The 22,634-nt window shown below is 34.8% G+C and overlaps 3 protein-coding genes across 3 annotated transcripts in view; 2 read left to right on the plus strand and 1 right to left on the minus strand.

The window, feature by feature from the left end:
* The first annotated feature begins 1,302 nt into the window (after positions 1-1,302).
* Positions 1,303-7,587, plus strand: nms (neuromedin S). The gene is made up of 7 exons (XM_054614884.1): positions 1,303-1,394; positions 3,567-3,613; positions 4,185-4,241; positions 5,256-5,282; positions 5,366-5,419; positions 6,456-6,530; positions 7,499-7,587. The coding sequence occupies exons 1-7, from the start codon at positions 1,322-1,324 to the stop codon at positions 7,529-7,531; spliced, it is 366 nt and encodes a 121-aa protein (XP_054470859.1). The 5' UTR covers positions 1,303-1,321; the 3' UTR covers positions 7,532-7,587.
* Positions 7,588-7,830: 243 nt separating this feature from the next.
* pdcl3 (phosducin-like 3) lies at positions 7,831-11,499 on the minus strand. Its single transcript, XM_054614883.1, has 6 exons — positions 11,392-11,499; positions 10,426-10,543; positions 10,110-10,200; positions 9,817-9,960; positions 9,377-9,585; positions 7,831-8,269 (listed from the first exon to the last, which is right to left on the minus strand). Exons 1-6 carry the CDS (start codon positions 11,395-11,397, stop codon positions 8,124-8,126), a joined length of 714 nt encoding a protein of 237 aa, XP_054470858.1. The 5' UTR covers positions 11,398-11,499; the 3' UTR covers positions 7,831-8,123.
* A 5,536-nt stretch (positions 11,500-17,035) lies between these two features.
* Positions 17,036-22,634, plus strand: part of LOC129104285 (TBC1 domain family member 8) — a 28,830-nt gene continuing 23,231 nt past the window's right edge. The window contains 1 exon segment of the mRNA XM_054614885.1: positions 17,036-17,388. Coding sequence (XP_054470860.1) covers positions 17,262-17,388 — 127 coding nt within the window. The 5' untranslated portion in view covers positions 17,036-17,261.

The following is a 22,634-nucleotide window of genomic DNA, read 5'->3' on the forward strand; positions in this document are numbered from 1 at the left end:
CATGTTTAGTTATGTTACGTTACGTTTAGACGTTGTTACATTTATTACGTTACCATGTTTAGTTACGTTGTTACGTTGTTACATTGACATGTTGTTACGTTACCATGTTTAGTTACCATGTTTAGTTACGTTGTTACATTGACATGTTGTTACGTTGACATGTTGTTACGTTGACATGTTACGTTACCATGTTTAGTTACGTTGTTACGTTGACATGTTGTTACGTTACCATGTTTAGTTACGTTGTTACATTGACATGTTGTTACGTTGACATGTTGTTACATTGACATGTTTAGTTACGTTGTTACGTTGACATGTTGTTACGTTGACATGTTGTTACGTTACCATGTTTAGTTACGTTGTTACATTGCTATATTGCGTGTAGCGTTGCGTTGTGACGTTATTAAGTGAAGCTTAAGTTACGTTGTTAAATGAATATGTTAGATTACCATGTTAAGTAATGTTACAGTTGCTAAGTGACAAAGTTTAGTCAAGTTGTGAGGTTACGTTTAAGTTACCATGTTAAGTTTAGTTGTTAAGTAATGTTATGTTGTTTCGTTATGTTGTCACCTTATGTTGTCACGTCGTTACGATACTATGTCAGGTTACCATGTTACGTTACGTAACAGTTGATATGTTACAATGTTTAGTTACGTTGCGTTGTTATGCTGCGCTTTTAAGTTACTTTGATGAGTTACACTGCTAAGTTGTTACGTGTTTACGCTACGGTGTTACATTACATTGTTACATTGTTGAGATAAGATAAGATAAAATAGAACTTTATTAATCCCAAGGGAAATTCTTGTGCAAGAGTTTCACAACAGAAAAATTGCAAAAATCAATATTAATATAATATAAAAATATAATAAAATACAGACTTATATGAACAATGTAATAACAATTATTTAGTTTAAAAGAAATCATACTGAAATAATGTTATAATGTTTAAGCTCTTCACAAAAAAAGAGAAATTATGGGTAATTGAAGTGTGTGTGGAACCATCATCACTTCTAGATAAGGAACATTTTATTGTACTCCCAGTGTTGCATTATTCCCAGAAAGGTGTGTGTGTGTGTGTGTGTGTGTGTGTGTGTGTGTGTGTGTGTGTGTGTGTGTGTGTGTGTGTGTGTGTGTGTGTGTGTGTGTGTGTGTGTGTGTGTGTGTGTGTGCTGATTGGTCACCCTCTGCGCGCAACAGGATTCCAGTCATCCGCTTTTTAAACTGCAGAGGGCTCATTGTTCAGAACACACACAGCTGCACGACCTCTCCAAGACCAGTGCTTTAATTAAGAGAGGAAGAGGAGAGAGGAAGCAGGTGAACCATGCCTCTGCCCAGTGTGACACAACTTTTTCTAATAGGTTTGTTCTGGTTTCACGGATCTTGGAACACAACAGGTGAGTGACATTTGTTTATAGAAATGATTGTTAATGCAAATAACAAAAACCTGGAAATGATGTGGGTTTTATTAGGAGATAAAATACCATAAACTGTGATCAAGTTGAGTTATAATTCAATTAAAAGAGGGAGGCAAAGAGGATAAAAGATTAAACATGCTCATAATTACAATTTTAGTTTTTTTTTAAAGGATATCTCTTCAATAAGACAAACTTTACTTTTAAACGTGGTTTAAAATTAGTAACTTGTCTTAGTTAATTGTTATTAGATCATGTATTAATACTTATATATACAATAAGCCATTGATAAGGAGAACTTTGGGGTACAGTTACTTCCTTTCTGTTTTTAATTTATAAAGAAAGATGCTTTGCTGCAAAATATTCTGGAACAAAATGAATTTATCAACATTAACAACTGTAGAGGAAGAACCTTTTATGAATGCATGTTGGTATCATGTAAAGCAATTAAAGCGGAGACACTACAGGTGATTAGGGTAAAAAAATACATAACTCAAAGATATTTAGATAAAGAAACTCCCCCAGTTGATAACTGACAATAGGGCAATTCTTTTTTTTTTTTTAAGTTTTCTGAAATGTTGTGTTTTAATTTGCAATAGAAATCTACAGATGCAAATAGAGAAAGTAGTAAAATAAATGTTTTCTTTCCACTTATCTGAAAGAAGAAACGCTCCCCCGTTAAGGAAGAAAAATAGACCACAATCTAAAACATGACCAGTGCATGAAGAACAATGTTTCACTGGTCTGATAAGGATTAATTAATGTTTAATAAACATTTAAAACTTGTATAAAGTATGCTTTACTAAACAAATGGCAGAAGAAGTATTTTAATCCTTTTCAAAACCTTTAAAAGTGTAAATGTAAAATATACTCAGTTACAAGTAAGGGTACAGAATATCAGCAGTACAAAATGTTCTGAAATATTTGAAAGTAAAAGTACTCATTATGTAAAATGACTCCTTCCAGATCAATATATATATTTAACATTATTACACACAATATATAGACATGTACTTTCAGAATATCATTTATAAGGATTTATAGTATTTTTTAATGAAATCGTTTATTCTGTCAATTAAATCTGAATCTACAAAATAACCACAACTACTTTATAAGATACAACTTCATTGTCTCTCATCACGCGCTCCAAACAATCAACAGAATAACAAAAAAACAACACAAACACATCTGCCAGGTTGCCCTTAGCAACCATCAGAAGACACATACACACATAAAGGACATTATTTCCATCTGAGATGAAGCGGAAATGAAGTATAAATTAATCAAATTAAAATACAATTATCTCAGATGTAAACAACTTGAGTAAATGTATTTGTTACTACCGCCACTGAAGCGTACAGCAGAACCAAGTAACCTAATATCTGCTAAGAAGCATCATTTCACTGGTTATGTTAAAATGCACATTTTTCATTTTAAGCTGTTTACATGGCTGTTTAAAAGGAATATTCCACTAATATTACTGTACTACATGCAGCTGTGCATCTGATTAATGCCGGTTCTTCCACTTTAGTATTTGTTTATATTAAAAACCTGTTGATATCCAAGTCCTTCATGATGTTTAAAAGTAGGTGTGTTTCTCCTTCTTTTCTTTTGGACATGCGTCTCTACGAAAGAGACGTAAAAACCTCTATAGAGACTCATAGTGAATGAGCTGTATACATGAACAAAGAATGATCCTAAAACCTGGAGAACATCAACATATCACACATCTGAAAATGATCCATCCAGAATAAGAACTAATTCAGAATATCAAAACGGATATATGCTCTTAACATGACCTTATCTAATACACAATATATTCATATAAGTGTAATATTAGTGTATTTAAACGGTGTCAGTGTGCTCTGATTCCCTAACCACACCCACAGTGATGTCAGGATGTACTAAACACCTCCTGAGTACACGTCAGCATCACTGCGTCAATTTACTCTTTAAGGTTTCAGGATTAACTTTGCATTTAGGACTTTTATTTTTTAGTGTAGAGTTACCAGCACTTTTTGCAAAAAGGTTTTTGTAATTACAGTAACTGTCGTGGACCATAAACTCATTTGCAGTCTTGTATTTATTAATCGTGATGCTGCTTTCGTTTAAACAAAGTTTCCAGTATGTTTTCGAAATGTTCTCTTCACTCAGACGGCGCTCCTTTCGACCAGTGGGAAGACGGGATAGAGTTCAGAAAGGTGGGCAATCATTTTTTGTTATTTTACATTAATCCACATTCAAATTATCCATGTAACATTTATTATTTCTGACAACTTTATGCATGTTTTTTATTACTCTTTAAGTCTCAATTCTTTGGTCCCCTTTCCATGTGTGACCTCTGAGCCAATTAATAATAAATTATAATCAGGTTGTGAGTAAAGAAAGAAATGCTTATTAAAGATTGTAAAGAGGTTGTAGAGTCTTCTGTCACTTTGATTATTTATCGACAGAAGCTTTTGTTTGTTGCTCCTTCAGATATTAATATAAATATTTCTTCCTCATATTATTTCTTCTTATCTCAGTCGATAATCAAAACTTTCTGTTCACCTGGTGTCATGTGATCATCATCTTTGGTCTCTTTAATGAACGATATACAAGAGAAAATATTGTTAGATCAAAGATTGAGATCACACTGATCTGCATATAGATTTAGTCCAAACTCTCAATACATTTTCATTTTTTGTACCTGGAAACTGTAGTGAGTGTTGAGATTGAGATATTGTTTTGTTGTGTTTTTAATAATTAATAAAGTGTGTTGTTTGTCTGCAGGTGCGAGGCGTCCAAAGTGAAGATTTGAGTGATGTTTTATGGCGAGACCAGAACGAGGTAGGTGAAGATTAAACACTTTAAAGTCACTTTAAAGGTACTTAATATTATATAATATACAGTATTTATTACATTTGAACTGCAGCATCTTGATATAATTATTGTAAACACAGTGGACATGACTTTTCAAGTCTGTTAACTTTCAAGTTTTAAAAAATGGAGTACTTCATTTCCCATCAGCCTCGTTGCTAACAGTTTGTCAGAAACCAGCTCAGCCGTCGCCATGTTGAGAGGCGATCGAAATGCTCCTAATCTTGTTTAAATCTCCTTTAATCACTTTTAAGGAAGGTGAAGGATCCTTTATAAGTTTTATTAAAAACAAATTCAATTTTTTTTTCTTCATTAGGAAACATTTTTTGATTCTGTTAATCCCAACCTGATTTTTTATAAATTTCCGCTTATGTGACAAGTACAAAACATGGTGTAAAATACTATTGTGAGAAATGATTTCAAAATATCAAGTTAGAATCTTAAAATAATATCATATTAGGTCAAAGTATTGAAATACAAAGTCATTATTTTGAGATATTAAGCCATTATTGTGAGATGCTAACTCTTTATTGTTAGATCCTAAGTCATTATTATTAGATATGAAGTCATGCTTTTGAGATGCCAAGTCATTATTTTGAGAAACTGAGTCATCATTTTGAAACAGTTTCTTAGTGTAGGGACTTACAGGATCTTTTCCCATATTTGGCTTCCATACCAAAGAAGTCAGATGTCTCCATCCACCAACTTGAAAATATCTTAAACATCTAACAAATTAAATAAATACTTAACATTTCCAGTATTAAAAGCATAAGCAATGCAAAGAAAGAGAGAGTTGTTTTTTTAAAACCCTACAAAATTAGAAACAAAATCTAAACAGCTGGTCACAAAGCGTGATGAGAGAGGGAAGAACAAAATGTTTGATACGTGGTTATAACGCAGTGAAAGTGATAAGAGTGACAAATATATATATCTAATATCCAAACTATAGAAACAATAATAAACTGAACTTGTTTTTCTCTGCAGGAGCAAGTCCAGAATGTTTTCAAAAGGGTAAGTTTTAAACATCAGTTCTTATTTCTGATATTTTCTTCAGCTTCAGCTCTCTGACGTTCTGAGTTTCTCCTGTTTTTCAGTTCCTGTTTCATTACTCTAAAGCTCGAAACTCAGTCGGAGCTGTGCAGCGCATGGTGAGCAAACAAACTGCTGCTGTCATTTCTGATTTATTGTTGCTGATTCCACCTTGTGTTTGCATTAATTGTTGTTTTAAATAATAGCAGAGATGTAAAGAGAACATGAAAACATCTGCAGGAAGCTCACAAACTGACTAACAAAAGGGATTCTTTAAATACTGAAGTGAACAATGAAGAGATCAATTCAATTCAGTTTATTTAGTATAGCCCAAAATCACAAATTAGAAATTTGCCTCAGAGGGCTTTAAATCAAGTCTCTAAAAATGGAAAAAAGAACCGAAAACAGATTAAATTTGTGTTGACAATCAGTCAGAGTCGGCTGTTGGTTCTTGTTGAAACTTCATTACACTCTTTTAAAAACACGTAAAATGCACCATATACTACTTTGATATGAGCAGCTGCTTCACCTGAATCATCACAATAACATTATTTAATATTCTGGGTTGCAAACAGACCTGGTTTAGAAGTTAAAATCTCATTCGTGGGCTCATTATTTGTTTAAAAAGTGTAGATATGTTACCTGTGTTACACTGCTAAGACGAAACCATATTTTCTTTGTGACTAAAAAAAGCTTTATTTTACAAAAGAAGCCAAATCTTTCAAATTTTGTCCAAATTTTGCCAAAATAAAAAGCTTTGAAACAGGCAAAATGTGGATTTAGGAAATGTCAGATTAAAAATAATAAACAAGGTTACAGATCTGAGCAGAGATTTCTATAACTTGTTATAAGGCTCATAACTACTGACATAACGCTTTTATGTGTCGGCCTGAACGCAGCCTTAGAACAGATCTTCTGTAGTCTGTTTTTAAACTTTTTCTTTTCTTTTTACGTTTTTTTACAACATAGAACAGTCCCTGACATTAGACCTCAAAAAGGAACTTGATAAATAGCACTAATAATAGTAATAATACTTTAGCAAGTAGTGAATACATATCTAAATATATATATATAAATATACGTCTTACACCATCTAAATATCACAGTGTTGTTTTTTTATTTCTCTCTCCGTTTCCTCTCCTTTGTCTCCTCCAGTCTCACTCAGTTCATCCGTTGATGCGACTTTCCCCCAAACTGTCCCAGAGGAGAAAGAAGAAGGTGATACTTTTGGTAAGAAATCATACAAACACACATAAACTGTTCTTTAAACTGTCAGCTGCAGGAAGATTGAACGATTCTGTGTAAATATACTGTCACCTTCTGACCATGCTTTTGGGTTTTAATAATATTTTTGTTTTATTTGATATTCTCTATAAATGATAAACAACTGCTGGAGACTTGAAGAACAACAAAAGCAAACTGTATAACTCCTCCCCCTTCTGCAGAAAGGACAGCTGACACTGATCATGTGCAATATTGCATATAAAGAATATGTGCAATTTTATATTCATTATAATGTGCAATATAATTGTTTTATGTAATTGTCTTTATTATCTCAATATCATGCACAATAATACTTTTATTATTAGAATGACTTCTTATACACTTTATATTTTTTCTCCTTCATAATCGTTTGTTATTGTAATTTACTTTACTTTTTTAGTTTAATTCATTTTTTCTATATTTATCTTACTCTTATGCTATTATTATTATTATGCTATAGTTTTTTTCTTTACTTCTTATACACTTAATATTTATCACTTCATTGTTTATATACGTTTATATTTTTTACTCTTATTGGGTTTTTTCTGTGTTCTGTTGTCTTTCATCAATTCTGGCACAATAATTTCCTTTGGGATTAATATTTATCTCTTTATCAAAGATAAGATAAAAGTCTGAAGAAACAAATCTAAACTTACTAAATAATAAATGAACCCCGACCTCCATGTTTAGAACCAATGTTTCAGAATAAGGTTCCTCAGGCAGAACATTCATCAACAGCGCTCAACGTTAGTGAGAAAAACAAACTCACAGAAAAAGAAACGTTCGGCGTTTCTCTTCTGTCTGCAGCGAGACGACATTTCCAGGAAGAAGAAAAGAAAAGAAGAGAAGCAGCTCAAATCTTTTTAAATTGCATCACAGTTCAGGTTTCGATTTACTGCCTCTGATGTTTCTCTTCTTTCTTCTTAATGAAACAGAAGATTCGGGGTCTGCCGGAGGGAATGTTGTAGAAGAGAAATATCTACAATAACAAGAAAAGAGATCAGGCTCCAAGAGAAGAAGAGGAAGAAGAGGAGGAGGAGCAGGAAGCCTCTGAGCGCCACACGACGGGTGGAGCGACGCACATCAATGTGACTTTTTTGTAAACAGAAAATAAATTATTGTGCAGATGGAAAATAAACAAAGAAGTGCACTCTCATGGCATGCCCCGCTTCCAAATGTCAATCAGTGTGAGTCAATGTCACAAAACACCAACAAAACAAAGAAGTTAAGGAAAAAAACTGGGACAGATATTTGTGGCAAAGAGGTGAACTCACATTTAATCCAACAGATTCAAATGTACATTTTTGTGACATAAATATCATGAAACGTAATAAAAAAAAAAGTTACAATTTGTCTTTATAGTTTTCTTTGTGTAAAGATTTCGGGAGAAGCCGTTGGACGTTTATTTAAACTACAAAAGAGAGATTGTTGTGCTGCTTTTCCTCACAGAAGAGTCCCGTCCAGGTGTCCTTGAGCAGGATTGAGCTCCGCACACGAGCCACATGGTTAAAAAATATGAAATGTATATGCTGATAAAGGAGACGGTCCTCTGGGTTTCTACTAGTCCTCGTCGTCAGAGTCGCTGTCCCTCCCTGTAGGAAGCGAACTTCTGATCGACGACATCAGCTTGTCTTCGATCTGCTTTTTGGGGTTTTCCTCCAGGTCCGTCTTCACCGCTCCGGGCTCTGATAACCTCCACTCCAGCTCTGGAAGAGACACATAAAAACACTTTATTAATGAAATATGAAGACATGTGCAGGATGTGACAGTTTGTCAAAAATATCGGACTAAAACGGCAACAACTAAAAGATTAAAATGAGACAAAAAGACTAAATTTTGAGACTAAATTGAAATCAAATGCCAAGAACAACACTATATTTTTATACAGTTATAGAATGTTTTCATAATGGACTATTATAACACTATAATAAAAATCGTATCGGTTCAGAAAATAAATCTAACAAGAAGTGACCATATTCTCTGGTAGTGACCTGTCAATCAGTGTGTAGCCCCGCCCTAAAGCATCCCCTGCTTTATGGTCTGTTTGACTCTAAATGGAGCATCATTGACTAAATGAACATCATGCTGTATTGAAGAAGACTTGAAACTAGAGATTGAGACCATAAACTCATGTTTACAATGTTTACTGAGGGAATAAATCAAGAGAGAAGTAGAGTCATTTTCTCATAGACTTCTATACAACCAGAGGAGTCGCCCCCTGGTGGACAGGAGAGAGAATGCAGCTTTAACACATGAAGCTTTGGCTTCACTCGGTAGAACCGGAGGTTGAGAGAGCGTTTCTATTTTAACCGGCAGAGCTTTTCGAAATTTATGGACACATTTGCATTAGTTGTAAATCATCTAACGCAACGGTACTCAGCAAATCAAATCTGTGCATTCTGATAAGAATTTGTGAGCCGAGTCAGTGAGTGAGAGACACACAGGAGAGACAAGACCGGAGATGATAGTCGGAGAAATAAGTGACTGAAAAGATCCAAAGTGAGGCTACATGTTCCTCCAGTAGATGCTGAGAACTCTGGTTGTCTCAAACTCACAAGTTAAGGAGGAAACAGCAGCAGTTTATAAAACATCTGGACAACAAGCAGAACATCAGTCTGCACAAATGATCAGTGATCTACTGTTTGGAATGCAGCCGTCCATCCTCGTCCTCTGCAGGTCACGTTAGTTTGATCAGAAGAACAGGATCATCAATGAAAGATCATCACTGAGGTTATTGTTCAGCTTAGAATTGAAGAAGATTTCAGCGTGTGTTTAAACTCCTGGTTCTTTTTATTGAGCCAGCAGCCTCCTACCTTCCACTTTGAGGTTCATGCCCCCGAAGACCAGCGGCCCGATGAACTGGGCCTTCATCTCTCCCTCCAGGTAGACGAAGATGGTGGGCAGGTTGCGGTCGGGGTAGTTGGGGATGCAGGTGGTGGAGATGGACTTGACGAACTTGGTCTGGGGGAACTTCCTGGCCAACGAGCTCAGGTGCTGGTTGATGAGGGTGCACAGAGGGATGCTGGGAAAAGGAGACGGACAAAGTTTAAATATCATACAGATCTGTTCATGCTCAACTTTCTGCTTGGAAAGTGACAGTAAAGGTGACAAAACATTGAACCCAGAGAAGATGTGTGAAATCATAACAGAGAATTTATGGTTTTTAAGACATATTTTCTGTCCTTTCAGATGTCAGATGTTTGTTTTTGTCCCACATAATTGTTCAAGTCCTCTCTTTAGTTGGACGACCTACCCGGGTTTGTAGAGGTGCAGCACCACCCAGATGCCGTCCCCGGCCTTGTTGACCTCTTTGATGTAGTCCTGCCCTGAGATTTCAATAATCTCCCCGAAAATGTTCTTCATCTGAGTCGCCTTCCACTCGGCAAGACGCTTCTGTCTGCAAGAGACACATGAGCCAGGATGTCAAAAGGAGGTTTAACGGTGGATTTGGACTTGTACTGGACTTTAGGGTAAAAGTTAGTTATTCGGAGGCCTTTCACACAAAGTAACAGTATAATAAACATAAACTGCATTTTCTCCACTTACTTGTACATCTCAATGGCAGCCTCATCATCTTCACCAAACTCATCTTCGTTGTCATCCAGTTCTTCCAGCGTCATGTCCTCGTACGTTTTAACTGTTAAGAGTTGATTACATGTTATGTAATTAATCTGACCCTCAGTGATCAGATGAATGGGGTCAAAATTAAACAATTACTTATATTTGATATAATGTTGATGATTTATATTTGTACATCTGCCAAGAAAACACTTAAAACCATGTTTTGTGAGGTGGAAACATGAATCGTGATTAAGGAAGCCACATAAACACACGTATATATTTTCTAAACTGCCTTTCTTACCGACAGACTGCTGCTGGAGAGCCAGCTCCTCCTCTTCATCGTCTTTAGGAACCTCTTTGGGAGGAAGGATGCCTTTCTTCCTCAGGATATCATTCCACTCTGTGTCTTCATTTGGGTCCTGGAGAGAAAACAAAAGCATATATTTAAATATTCTTACTTCGGTTTCTTTCAGCTCGTGAGTGGGATTTATTGCCTGTGTTGTAAAAAGAGTGAAACACAAGATTACAAACTCAAATCAGCTGTTTTTTATAGATGAGTACCGACCGGCTCAGTGGGCGACTAAAATAAGCAAGTTTGAGTTTTAAGCAATAGTCCAGAACTTAAATGTGAAGAGTTTCCTGTTTTTTTTCAGTTTCATTTCCCTTTTTTAAAAACACATTAGGTCATCGAAGTCGTACAAATCTTTTTTGTTTCTTTTTTCCCCCAAAATATTACTTATCATACTAAAAACATCCACTTAAAATCACAAACATATATGTGATATAAACACATAATAATGAGCAAAAATAATACAATAACTAATCAGACAGAGGGGATAATGTTTCTTATTATTTATTTAATTTTTACATTCTGTAAACTTACTAAATGATGAAGAGAAAACCATCAGTTATATTATAATTATAAGTTATTGACTTTTAATTAAGAACAACCTAAAACATTACAACTCCTATTATTAGATTTCTTACTTGTTTATTAAAGATTATTAAATTGTTATCAGTTAACAGTTATCACATTAATTTAAGAAACAAAATGATTTAAAGTCAACATGTGTTTTTTGGTGTTTTAATGACTTTGCTAGCTGCTAACAGTCAAGCTAACACTAACCAGCTAACCTGCTAGCCTGCTAACCAGCTAGCTTCAGTTTATAAACTCTGTAATAAATCATCTCAACATCTCCACCGACATGAAGCCTCGTTCTCTCCTCGTTAACCTGCTTCAAACCCGGAGTTTATCCGTCCTACAGACCTGCATTTCGACAGAAAGAAGCTTCCTCTGAAGTCACACTGCTGCTCTGCTCCCAGACCCGGAAACAGAAAGGTCCGTCAGTGAACTGACTCCGGCAGGAAACAAAACGCCCAAAGTTTCAAATAAGCACACAAAACCCGCCCAGGATTTAAATAAAAACCAATATATAAGTATATCTTCAGACAAACGCACACTGTGTATTTAACATGTTTTATGCGGTGCCACAGCTTGGAAATCATGTTTTAAAAAGACGAGGAACTCATGCGTTGTGGGGGGTAGGACAATAATACGAGTGACACCAACTCCGGTTGAGTCTCAATATGACCAAATAAGGAGTGGGAGCGCAGCATTCCATTTGTGGAGGCCGAGAGAGACTAAACAGGTGGGCAAACACACACACACACACACACACACACACACACACACACACACACACACACACACACACACACACACACACACACACACACACACACACACACACACACACACACACACACACACACACACACACACACACACACACACACACACACACACACACACACACACACACACACACACACACACTCACACACACACACACACACAGACACACGCACACACACACACACACACACTCACACTCACACACACACACACACACACAAACACACACACACACACACACAAACTCACACACACACTCACACTCACACACACACACACACACACACACAAACACACACACACACACACACACACAACTCACACACACACACACACACACACACACACACACACACACACACACACATACTCACACACACACACACACACACACACACACACACACACATACTCACACACACACACACACACACACACACACACACACACACACACACACACACACACACACACACACACACACACACACACTCACACACACACACACACACACACACACACACACACACACACACACACACACACACACACACACACACACAGTTTATAATTATATTGGTCTATTTATTCCTGATAACAGGTGGAGAAAAACTAAGAACAGAAAAAAAGAGCAAATAATCTATTATCATCTAAAATATAGTGAAAATAATTAACAATCAATAAAATATCTGTTCTTGTCATTGCTTCATAAATATATACCCTTATTATTATTTTATATTATTGTTTCATTAATATTAACTGGGAAACTCCACTTTTCAAATTATTATTTTTAAAATATAGAGGGGTTTTTCCATTATTTTCACATATTTAAAAAAAAAATCAGTCTTGGCAGCAAACAGTTTACCATTAATTAAGTAATTAAAACTGAGGTGAATAAATATGTTACTTTAATAACAGTGAACAGAAGTCTTGAAGATGACTTTATAATTGTGTGTGCTACATTGTTTACAAGGAACTTTCCTAAAGTGTTGATTCTGGCGCCCCCTGTGGACTAAAGTGGTAGTGTTTCTGACCAGACTCCCTTTAGAAAACCTCTCATTTTACTGCAGCAGGGTCTGACAGTCTGACCCGCTCAGTCCTGGTTCTGGTTCTCCTGTGCCTCCCTTCCCCTTCAACGGGTCCAACAATACGGCCTGGGTCTCCAGCAGCAGAGAGGAGAAGCTCTGCTCCTGGAGGAGGAGGAGGAGGAGGAGGAGGAGGAGGAGGAGGAGGAGGAGGAGGAGGGTCTGTCCACGGTGGACTGGTCTCTGCTGGATCTGGGTCTGTCCACGGTGGACTGGTCTCTAAAGGATCTGGGTCTGTCCACGGTGGACTGGTCTCTGCTGGATCTGGGTCTGTCCACGGTGGACTGGTCTCTGCTGGATCTGGGTCTGTCCACGGTGGACTGGTCTCTGCTGGATCTGGGTCTGTCCACGGTGGACTGGTCTCTGCTGGATCTGGGTCTGTCCACGGTGGACTGGTCTCTGCTGGATCTGGGTCTGTCCACGGTGGACTGGTCTCTGCTGGATCTGGGTCTGTCCACGGTGGACTGGTCTCTGCTGGATCTGGGTCTGTCCACGGTGGACTGGTCTCTGCTGGAGTCTGGTCTGAAGGAGTTTCTGGTGAACCTTCATGATCTCATCTGGTTTCTCCAGAATCCGACCCGGTGTCTCCGATGACGAGCTTTAAGAATAACTTTATAGAAACAGACGATCTTCTCTCTGATGGTCTGTTTACTGATGGAGGTCTATAGAGGATCAGGACTAAACTGAGACTGGATCAGGACCAGATTAAAAGCTCCTCACAGTAACAGGACTGCCATTATATGAAATCTTTGGTACACCATGCTGAGATCTATTTTAAGCTCCCACTAGTTTTACTTTCTCAACTTCCTCTTTTTCTACTTCCTCTTTGCAAAATGAATATCTGGTTTATAATCGTTGCTGGTTTGACCCTATCAAGAGTGGATTTACACCAGAAGCCCCATTCACTGCACGGCAACATGCTTCTATGGTTTGGTAGTTTCATTAATGGAGAATGAAAGGACACTGAACAGGAAGAAACTAAAAAACATGGCGATGAAAAGAAAACACTGCTTTTGCAAAGCACTTCCTCCTAAAATATAAAACATTTATTGTGACAATTTTAAAGTAGTTTAATGAGCTCTCAAGATAAAAAAAAATACTCCTGTGGTTGTTGAAATATAATTGTAATACTGTATATTATTATATACAATTGTAATGTGTATATATTCATATAAATATATTTGTCCTTTTTTATTTTGATGCTTTTGCAAAATTGTTTTTTTATTTTCATGAATTTAATTTTATTTAATTTTATTTAATTTTATTTAATTTTATTTTATTTTATTTAATTTTATTTTATTTAACATAAACCAATTCATGATTTTGTCCTAAACATTCTGACAGCAGAATAAAAGATTAATTCTTATACGTGTAAATATTGCTTGCATTTGATTTTTTGATTTTTGACCAGTTACATCTAAGAAAACACATTATGTTTGATTTTTGTTTTATACTACTTTCTTTGTTGCCTCTTAAAAAGCATTGATTTTGAATGCTGATCACTAGAATTAAAAAACAGCTGTGTCATGTTATTTGTTGTTTTCAGGTCAGCAGGTCTAATTTATTAATATTCTGCACTCTTTATATAAATGAATTATTCTGGAGGAGTAATGGAACCAAGCAGAAATGTTTCATAATATATACAACCTTTATTGTCTTCATCATAATGATTAACAGTCTGAAATCAAACAATGAGTCTTTGTGTGGTAATTAAGGTGCTGAACACCTGAACACCTAACAGCCAATCAGAGGAGACCAGTGACTCTCTGCGGAAGGAAAAGTTGTTGAAATGCGGAAGAAGATAAAAAGAAGAGCTCCCACTCTGTCAGGTTTTAAAGGAACCACAAACGTCATCTGTGAGTCTTGTTTTTTTAAATTTATTTTCTTCATGGTCGTTGTAGTTTTTGCAATCAGTTTATCATGTTTCAGTTAACAAATTATTTATAAAAATATAAAAATATTATATTTATTTAAAAGTTATGATTAGTTTGGTCAGCATTACTTTTTTGCCTTCTTAATTATTTTTTAATTATTATATTTATTTATTTATATTTTTATTAAGTTATGATTAGTTTGGTCAGCATTACTTTTTTGCCTTCTTAATTATTTTTTAATTATTATATTTATTTATTTATATTTTTATTAAGTTATGATTAGTTTGGTCAGCATTACTTTTTTGCCTTCTTAATTATTTTGGCTTCATTTTTTAAGTGACTTTATGTTGTAGCTTGTTCAATTATTATCATCATCATTGTCAATATTTATATTCCCGCTCTGAATAAAAGAAGGGAGTAGGTGTAGTAAAAATGTATTTTATGTTAGTTCTATGTGATTGTGCCACCTTCCAAATTATTCTGGTAATAAAAGGTTTTGTTTGTGGAAACATTAGACAAACCTCCTTGGAAAAATTATTCGTCCAATGAGGACGTATTCTTTCAACAGACTACCATCATTGCTCGCTAAAGTTTAAACATTTAAAATCCAACTTATTGAGCCTTTAACTTCATACAATGTCGACTCTTCAAAAATGTAAACGTGCACTTCTTAGTAAAATAGAAAGGACGTTGTCAACTTTTATCACTTCTCATAGTTAGTCATAATTGCACCATAACAAGCTGACGTCAATAAGTTTAGTTCTCCTTCTATTGATCTTGTTTACTCATCGTGAAAATGAATCGGGTTGTTAGAATCATTTTCTTAACTATTTTCCTCTTAAGATGAGTTTAAAAAGTTGAGCAGATGTTGCATTCTTGTTCCAAAAAGACAAAGAAGCTAATTACAGTTCTATATTTCTATGAATATAGGCCACTAATTACACTTCTCACAGGATGAGAATCAAATGAAACAAAAAACAAAACAGAAGATATCTGAGGTTGAGTCCACAGGTTCATTGTCATTTTACAATAACTGAAAACGTTTTGTGACAAAATGATAATAAAAAAAAATAATAAATAAAATAAAAATACACTGTTTTGTTGTGATGAGTTTTTGCAAAATTATAATAATAAAATAAAAATACACTGTTTTGTTGTGATGAGTTTTTGCAAAATTATAATAATAAAATAAAAATACACTGTTTTGTTGTGATGAGTTTTTGCAAAATTATAATAAAATAAAATAAAAATACACTGTTTTGTTGTGATGAGTTTTTGCAAAATTATAATAATAAAATAAAAATACACTGTTTTGTTGTGATGAGTTTTTGCAAAATTATAATAAAAAAATAATAAATAAAATAAAAATACACTGTTTTGTTGTGATGAGTTTTTGCAAAATTATAATAATAAAAAAATAATAATAAATAAAATAAAAACACACTGTTTTGTTGTGATGAGTTTTTGCAAAATTATAATAATAAAATAAAATAAATAACTAATGAGTTTTTGCAAAATTATAATAATAAAATAAAAATACACTGTTTTGTTGTGATGAGTTTTTGCAAAATTATAATAATAAAATAATAATAAATAAAATAAAAATACACTGTTTTGTTGTGATGAGTTTTTGCAAAATTATAATAATAAAATAAAAATAATAATAAAAAATTATAATAATAAAATAAAAATACACTATTTTGTTGTGATGAGTTTTTGCAAAATTATAATAATAAAATAAAAACACACTGTTTTGTTGTGATGAGTTTTTGCAAAATTATAATAATAAAATAAAATAAATAAAATAAAAATACACTGTTTTGTTGTGATGAGTTTTTGCAAAATTATAATAATAAAATAAAAATACACTGTTTTGTTGTGATGAGTTTTTGCAAAATTATAATAATAAAATAATAATAAATAAAATAAAAAAATACACTGTTTTGTTGTGATGAGTTTTTGCAAAATTATAATAATAAAATAAATAATAATAAAATAAAAATAAAATAAAAATTTTGTTTTGTTGATGATGAGTTTTTGCAAAATTATAATAAAAAATAAAAATAAAAATATTTTTGTTGTGATGAGTTTTATAAAATAAAAAAAAATTAAATAAAATAAAAACACACTGTTTTGTTGTGATAATAAATATAAAAATAAAATAAAAACACACTGTTTTGTTGTGATGAGTTTTTGCACAATGATAATAATAAAACAAATCCCCAGTAACCAGATCAGACCCCAGAGTGAGTCATCTTCTCCACTAGACGATCTCCAGTGTTGCGTACAGCTGCTGTGAGGAAGTCTGGATCATGGATCAACCAGAAACCCAGCAGCGGTAGGACCCACCAGGACCAGGACCAGGGCCAGGACCGGGACCAGGACCCTGCAGGACCCAGCAGGACTGAGCAGGACCCTGCAGGACCCTCCAGGACTGAGCAGGACGCTTTGGCACCGCAGGAGAGAACTTTACGCATAGAAAATGTGGCTGAACCCAGAGGAGGTTCTGCTGAAGAACGCTCTGAAGCTCTGGATCTCAGTGAGGAGCAACGACTTCTTCCTCCTGCAGAGGAGGAGAGGCCATGGGGAGCCAGCAGGACGCATCACAGGTAAGAAACTAAGGAGAAGATACACAAAGAACAGGGTCTCAAACACAGAGGATCCTCAGGACAGACATTAAAGAGTTAACTAAGTCTGCTGAAGCAAACTTCTGGAGTATTTAAATCACAGGGTTCACAGGAAAGTCCCTGTTCCACATACTCAACACTAAAAAACACTCAAACAGGCTGTTTCATATGTTTTAAATCAGGTAAACTGCAAGAACATCAGTGTTCAGACCAGAAAAAACCCAGAAAAATAAGTTACAAATATGACATATTGGTGTGATCACAAAATACATTTTAATTTCAATTATTTTTAATACTTTTTAGCTCTTATGAATAAAAAAAACAAAAATAAATAAATATGACATATTGTTACAAATATGACATATTGGTGTGATCACAAAATACATTTTAATTTCAATTATTTTTAATACTTTTTAGCTCTTATGAATAAAAAAAACATAAAAATAAGTATGCAACAACAAGTTACAAATATGACATATTGGTGTGATCACAAAATACATTTTAATTTCAATTATTTTTAATACTTTTTAGCTCTTGTGAATAAAAAAAACATAAAAATAAGTATGCAACAACAAGTTACAAATATGACATATTGGTGTGATCACAAAATACATTTTAATTTCAATTATTTTTAATACTTTTTAGCTCTTATGAATAAAAAAAACATAAAAATAAGTTACAAATATGACATATTGGTGTGATCACAAAATACATTTTAATTTCAATTATTTTTAATACTTTTTAGCTCTTGTGAATAAAAAAAACATAAAAATAAGTTACAAATATGACATATTGGTGTGATCACAAAATACATTTTAATTTCAATTATTTTTAATACTTTTTAGCTCTTATGAATAAAAAAAACATAAAAATAAGTTACAAATATGACATATTGGTGTGATCACAAAATACATTTTAATTTCAATTATTTTTAATACTTTTTAGCTCTTATGAATAAAAAAAACATAAAAATAAGTTACAAATATGACATATTGGTGTGATCACAAAATACATTTTAATTTCAATTATTTTTAATACTTTTTAGCTCTTATGAATAAAAAAAACATAAAAATAAGTATGCAACAACAAGTTACAAATATGACATATTGGTGTGATCACAAAATACATTTTAATTTCAATTATTTTTAATACTTTTTAGCTCTTATGAATAAAAAAAACATAAAAATAAGTATGCAACAACAAGTTACAAATATGACATATTGGTGTGATCACAAAATACATTTTAATTTCAATTATTTTTTTAGCTCTTATGCAGCTCATGGCATAATTGCTCACTTTAAATACTATGATGTTCTGTGTAAATCTGCAAAAAAGTCAAGTTAAAACAGGCAGAAACTGTTAAATGTTTGGTTTCTGATCATGGTTTAAGGGTTGTCTTAAAGCTTACGATGCAAATTAAAAAGGTAAGATGTAATCTGTCTAATATAAAGATAAAACAAACAGAACGGGCAGAAGTGGAAAAGTATTGGTTTCTGTTTTCAAGAAGTTAAGACAGATAATTAAACTTGATTTAGTCCACATCTAGGATGTTTACTGTACAAACAGTGTGATTTATAAGAAATAACATCAAGTTGTATTCTAGTTTATTTATTTGTATCACTGCTGGCCTTTAAAAAATAACAATCAGCCGGTTGTAGTTTTGTTCTGAAACACTGAAGCCAGTTTTCTCTCAACTCTTTGTGAAAAGACCAGAAAAACATGTTTATAAAAGTCTGAAAAAGTTCCCAAACGTTCTCACTTCCTATAAAAATGTTTCTCTCAGGACTCAGAGATTAGAAGCAGAGTGACACCTCTCTGCTCAGCAGTTAAAGGGTTAGTGATATCACCAACAATAGTTCATTCATTTAACTTTAATTAACAACTTACTGCTCAAAGTTCAGACACTGAGTCCTCTGTCCTCTCCTGGTCTTCAGTTTGAAGAATCCCAAACTAAAAAACAAAAGAACTTTAACCCACGAGACCCGTGTTTGACACTGACTGTTGAATGTCTCAGGGTTTTGAGGTTTTGTTGCCTCATGTCTGTGATGTTTTTCCTTTGTTTTGATTTGTTACTTGCCAATATATTCAACATGTTGCTGACAAATCAAACATTTAAGCTTGTTTAAGCTTGTTGTAGTTTTCCAAAATACAAACAAATGGGATTGAGAGCTCACGAACGTTCATGTGTCAGCCTTTGGGCATTGTTTTAAATTCAGACCTCATTGACAAGGTCAGCCTAATCCTCCATCTGTTCATCCACTGCTCGGCCCATCTTTATTTTAACTGAACCAGTCTCAGTTTAGTCCTGATCCTCTATAGACCTCCATCAGTAAACAGACCATCAGAGAGAAGATCGTCTGTTTCTATAAAGTTATTCTTAAAGCTCGTCATCGGAGCCACCGGGTCGGATTCTGGAGAAACCAGATGAAATCATGAAGGTTCACCAGAAACTCCTTCAGACCAGACTCCAGCAGAGACCAGTCCACCGTGGACAGACCCAGATCCAGCAGAGACCAGTCCACCGTGGACAGACCCAGATCCAGCAGAGACCAGTCCACCGTGGACAGACCCAGATCCAGCAGAGACCAGTCCACCGTGGACAGACCCAGGACTGAGCGGGTCAGACTATCAGACCCTGCTGCAGTAAAATGAGAGGTTTTCTAAAGGGACTCTGGCGCTCATAAACACTACCACTTTAGTCCACAGGGGGCGCCACAATCAACACAAAATGAAAGTTCCTCACAGTAACTTTAAGTGTATTTGTGCACTTTGACTTAATTATGAGTTTGAATGCAGCATTTGTAACAAAGCATTTCTACATTTGCTACTTTTACTAAACCACTGCATACTTCCTGCACCGTTATCACACACGTGTGTTCTGTCTGCAGCTTCCCTCCGCTGTGAGTTTCAGCTCTCTCCATGTTTGCTGTTTCCTCTTTTCTGCTTCCTCTCTGTGTTTTCTGTTTTCTCTGACACATTGTCTCTACATTAGATTTATGTAACGAGGGACACATCACGTCATTAGAGCAGACGGCCAGCTGGTACAGCGTCTTCTTCATCCTCCCTCGCTGTGGGGAAACCCGGACAGAGGTCTGCTCATAAAACAGAATAGTAGGAACTTCCTGTCCGGGGTTTTACTTTGTGTACGTGTTTGTTTCCATAGCGAGACAGGTGAAAGGTCAAGTCCTGTTGTCCTGTCGTTCAACATTAACTCATTAAGTGATCTTCTCCCTCCTGGACACACAGGAGGAAACAACACAGAGCAGAGGCTGTTTTACAGCTCAGATCCGACTTCTTTTAATGCGTTTCTAAAGCTGTAAAGATTCAAGCAGAAACTGAAATTCAGTGTGAGCTCAAAGCTGTGAAAACACTTCCAGTGATGAGCAGCGTGTCTGAGAGGGGCTGGGCAACCAAACACATCTGCAGCCGATCAGTTCCTTCATTCCAGTCTGTGTGTTTCTATTCCTAACTCCTCTGCTTGTCTTAAATGCTCCTTTATCAGCTTTAAATTAATGTGTTAACTCAAGAAAAAGACGTTCAGGTAATTGATGCGTTCAGGAACAAACAGACATTACAGTCTCATCGATGTGAGAGCAGATCTGAAAAAAAATAGCTCTCTTTGTCAAGTATTTAATTCACACAAGAGTTTACAATAACTGGTTATTTCATTTACATTATTTATTTATTTAATAGAAACATACTGTGATATTTATTGTTTTTTGAGATTTTGAAATGAAATTTCAGATCTCTAATTTTCCAATTTTGTACTTTATATTTCTGCTCCACTATTTTGCTGGGAAACTATACCTTTTACTCCACTACATTTATTTGATGGCCATAGTTACTTTGCAATTTCAGATTATTACAATCTTTCAGGTGGATTTCTGACATTGCATCTGCAGCAGAAAACCTCTGCAGCCGATCGTCCCTTCATACCAGTCTTTGTATTTATATCTCTTGCTTTCTGCTTGTCTTTAATGCTCCGGTATTTGACCAGTTATCCTTAATTTAAAGTACCACAAAAGAAGACATACAGATAATTAAGTTTGATGCATTCAAGAGCAAACGGACGTTACAGTCTTGTCGATGTGAGAACAGATCTGAAGGAAAGTAATGCCAAGCGAAACGTGAAAAACGTACTTTTCATTGACAAGTATTTCATTTACACAAGAGTTAAAAAAGCCATGTTGCTTTTTCATATAGATAATTTATCTATAGAATAGAAAACACATCATGATATTTATTGTTATCGAGATATGGATTGGCCGATATCATGCTGGAAGATTTTGGCCATATTGCCGAGCTCTACTTGAGTATTTACAATCTTGTATTTTGAACTTCTCCTCCACTAGTTTGGGGGGAACTATACTTTCTACTCCACTACATTCATTTAAATATTACACTTTCAGCAGGATTTCTGAGTCTTTGTGTTTTTATTTCTATCTTTTTGCTCGTCTTTAATGCTCCTTTATGATCTTTAAACACTAGAAAAAGACTTGCAGGTATTTGATGCATTCAATAGCAGAAGGACATTACAGTGTTGTTGATGTGAGAACAGATCTGTGTTCCCTCTCAGCAGTGAAAGGCGATGATTCCCTCTGACTCCTCTCTGAAGGCTTTCTGCTGTAAATCTCTTCAGGTCTTTGTGTCGACAGACGGATTGGTTCTCGTTGCCGGGCTGCAGGTTTCTCAGCTCCAGGCCGGTCGACTTTGACTCTAAGATACGGTTTACGTGTTGGCTCAGTGCCAGAGCTGCAGGGGGAAACTGTATCTTTACACATCTCCACCTGCTGAGGTTTGAACCCAGCAGAGCAATCTTTCGCTTTCACACGATTCGAAAAATTTATTCTGGATTCATAACAAAGGGTAAATGATTTACTGTGGCAGATGTTGTGGCATGAACAGGAAAGCGTGTCAGATTATGAAGTTGCATAAACTGATTGCAACAATGTAACCACACAAAGACAGAGCATTTATTTAGAAACAGTTTACCAGAAATGGTTTATTGACAAGTAGGTTTTGCAGATACAAGGAATATGACTCAGTGATTGATGCATGCAAATAAATACAGTGCAATAGTATAAGGCATCATTTAAAATAAAGAATATAATAAATTAGCAATAGAATACGAGTATATTTTTAGTTTTTAGTGTTTTTCTATTCTCAGTGACCTCAAGAATAAACAAGTTCAAGTTAAACAGAAACTTAAAATACTGCCTGCTACATAC

The sequence above is a fragment of the Anoplopoma fimbria genome, chromosome 16 (genome assembly GCF_027596085.1).
Source record: "Anoplopoma fimbria isolate UVic2021 breed Golden Eagle Sablefish chromosome 16, Afim_UVic_2022, whole genome shotgun sequence".
Taxonomy (NCBI): Eukaryota; Metazoa; Chordata; class Actinopteri; order Perciformes; family Anoplopomatidae; genus Anoplopoma; species Anoplopoma fimbria.

Coding starts and splice junctions, on each gene's coding strand:
- nms (XM_054614884.1), top strand. CDS start 1,322: ATGCCTCTGCCCAGTGTGACACAACTTTTTCTAATAGGTTTGTTCTGG. Junction 3,614..4,184: donor ACGGGATAGAGTTCAGAAAG/GTGGGCAATCAT, acceptor GTTTGTCTGCAG/GTGCGAGGCGTCCAAAGTGA. Junction 5,283..5,365: donor TCCAGAATGTTTTCAAAAGG/GTAAGTTTTAAA, acceptor CCTGTTTTTCAG/TTCCTGTTTCATTACTCTAA.
- pdcl3 (XM_054614883.1), bottom strand. Junction 10,201..10,425: donor TCTCCAGCAGCAGTCTGTCG/GTAAGAAAGGCA, acceptor AACTCTTAACAG/TTAAAACGTACGAGGACATG. Junction 9,586..9,816: donor CTGCACCTCTACAAACCCGG/GTAGGTCGTCCA, acceptor TCCTTTTCCCAG/CATCCCTCTGTGCACCCTCA.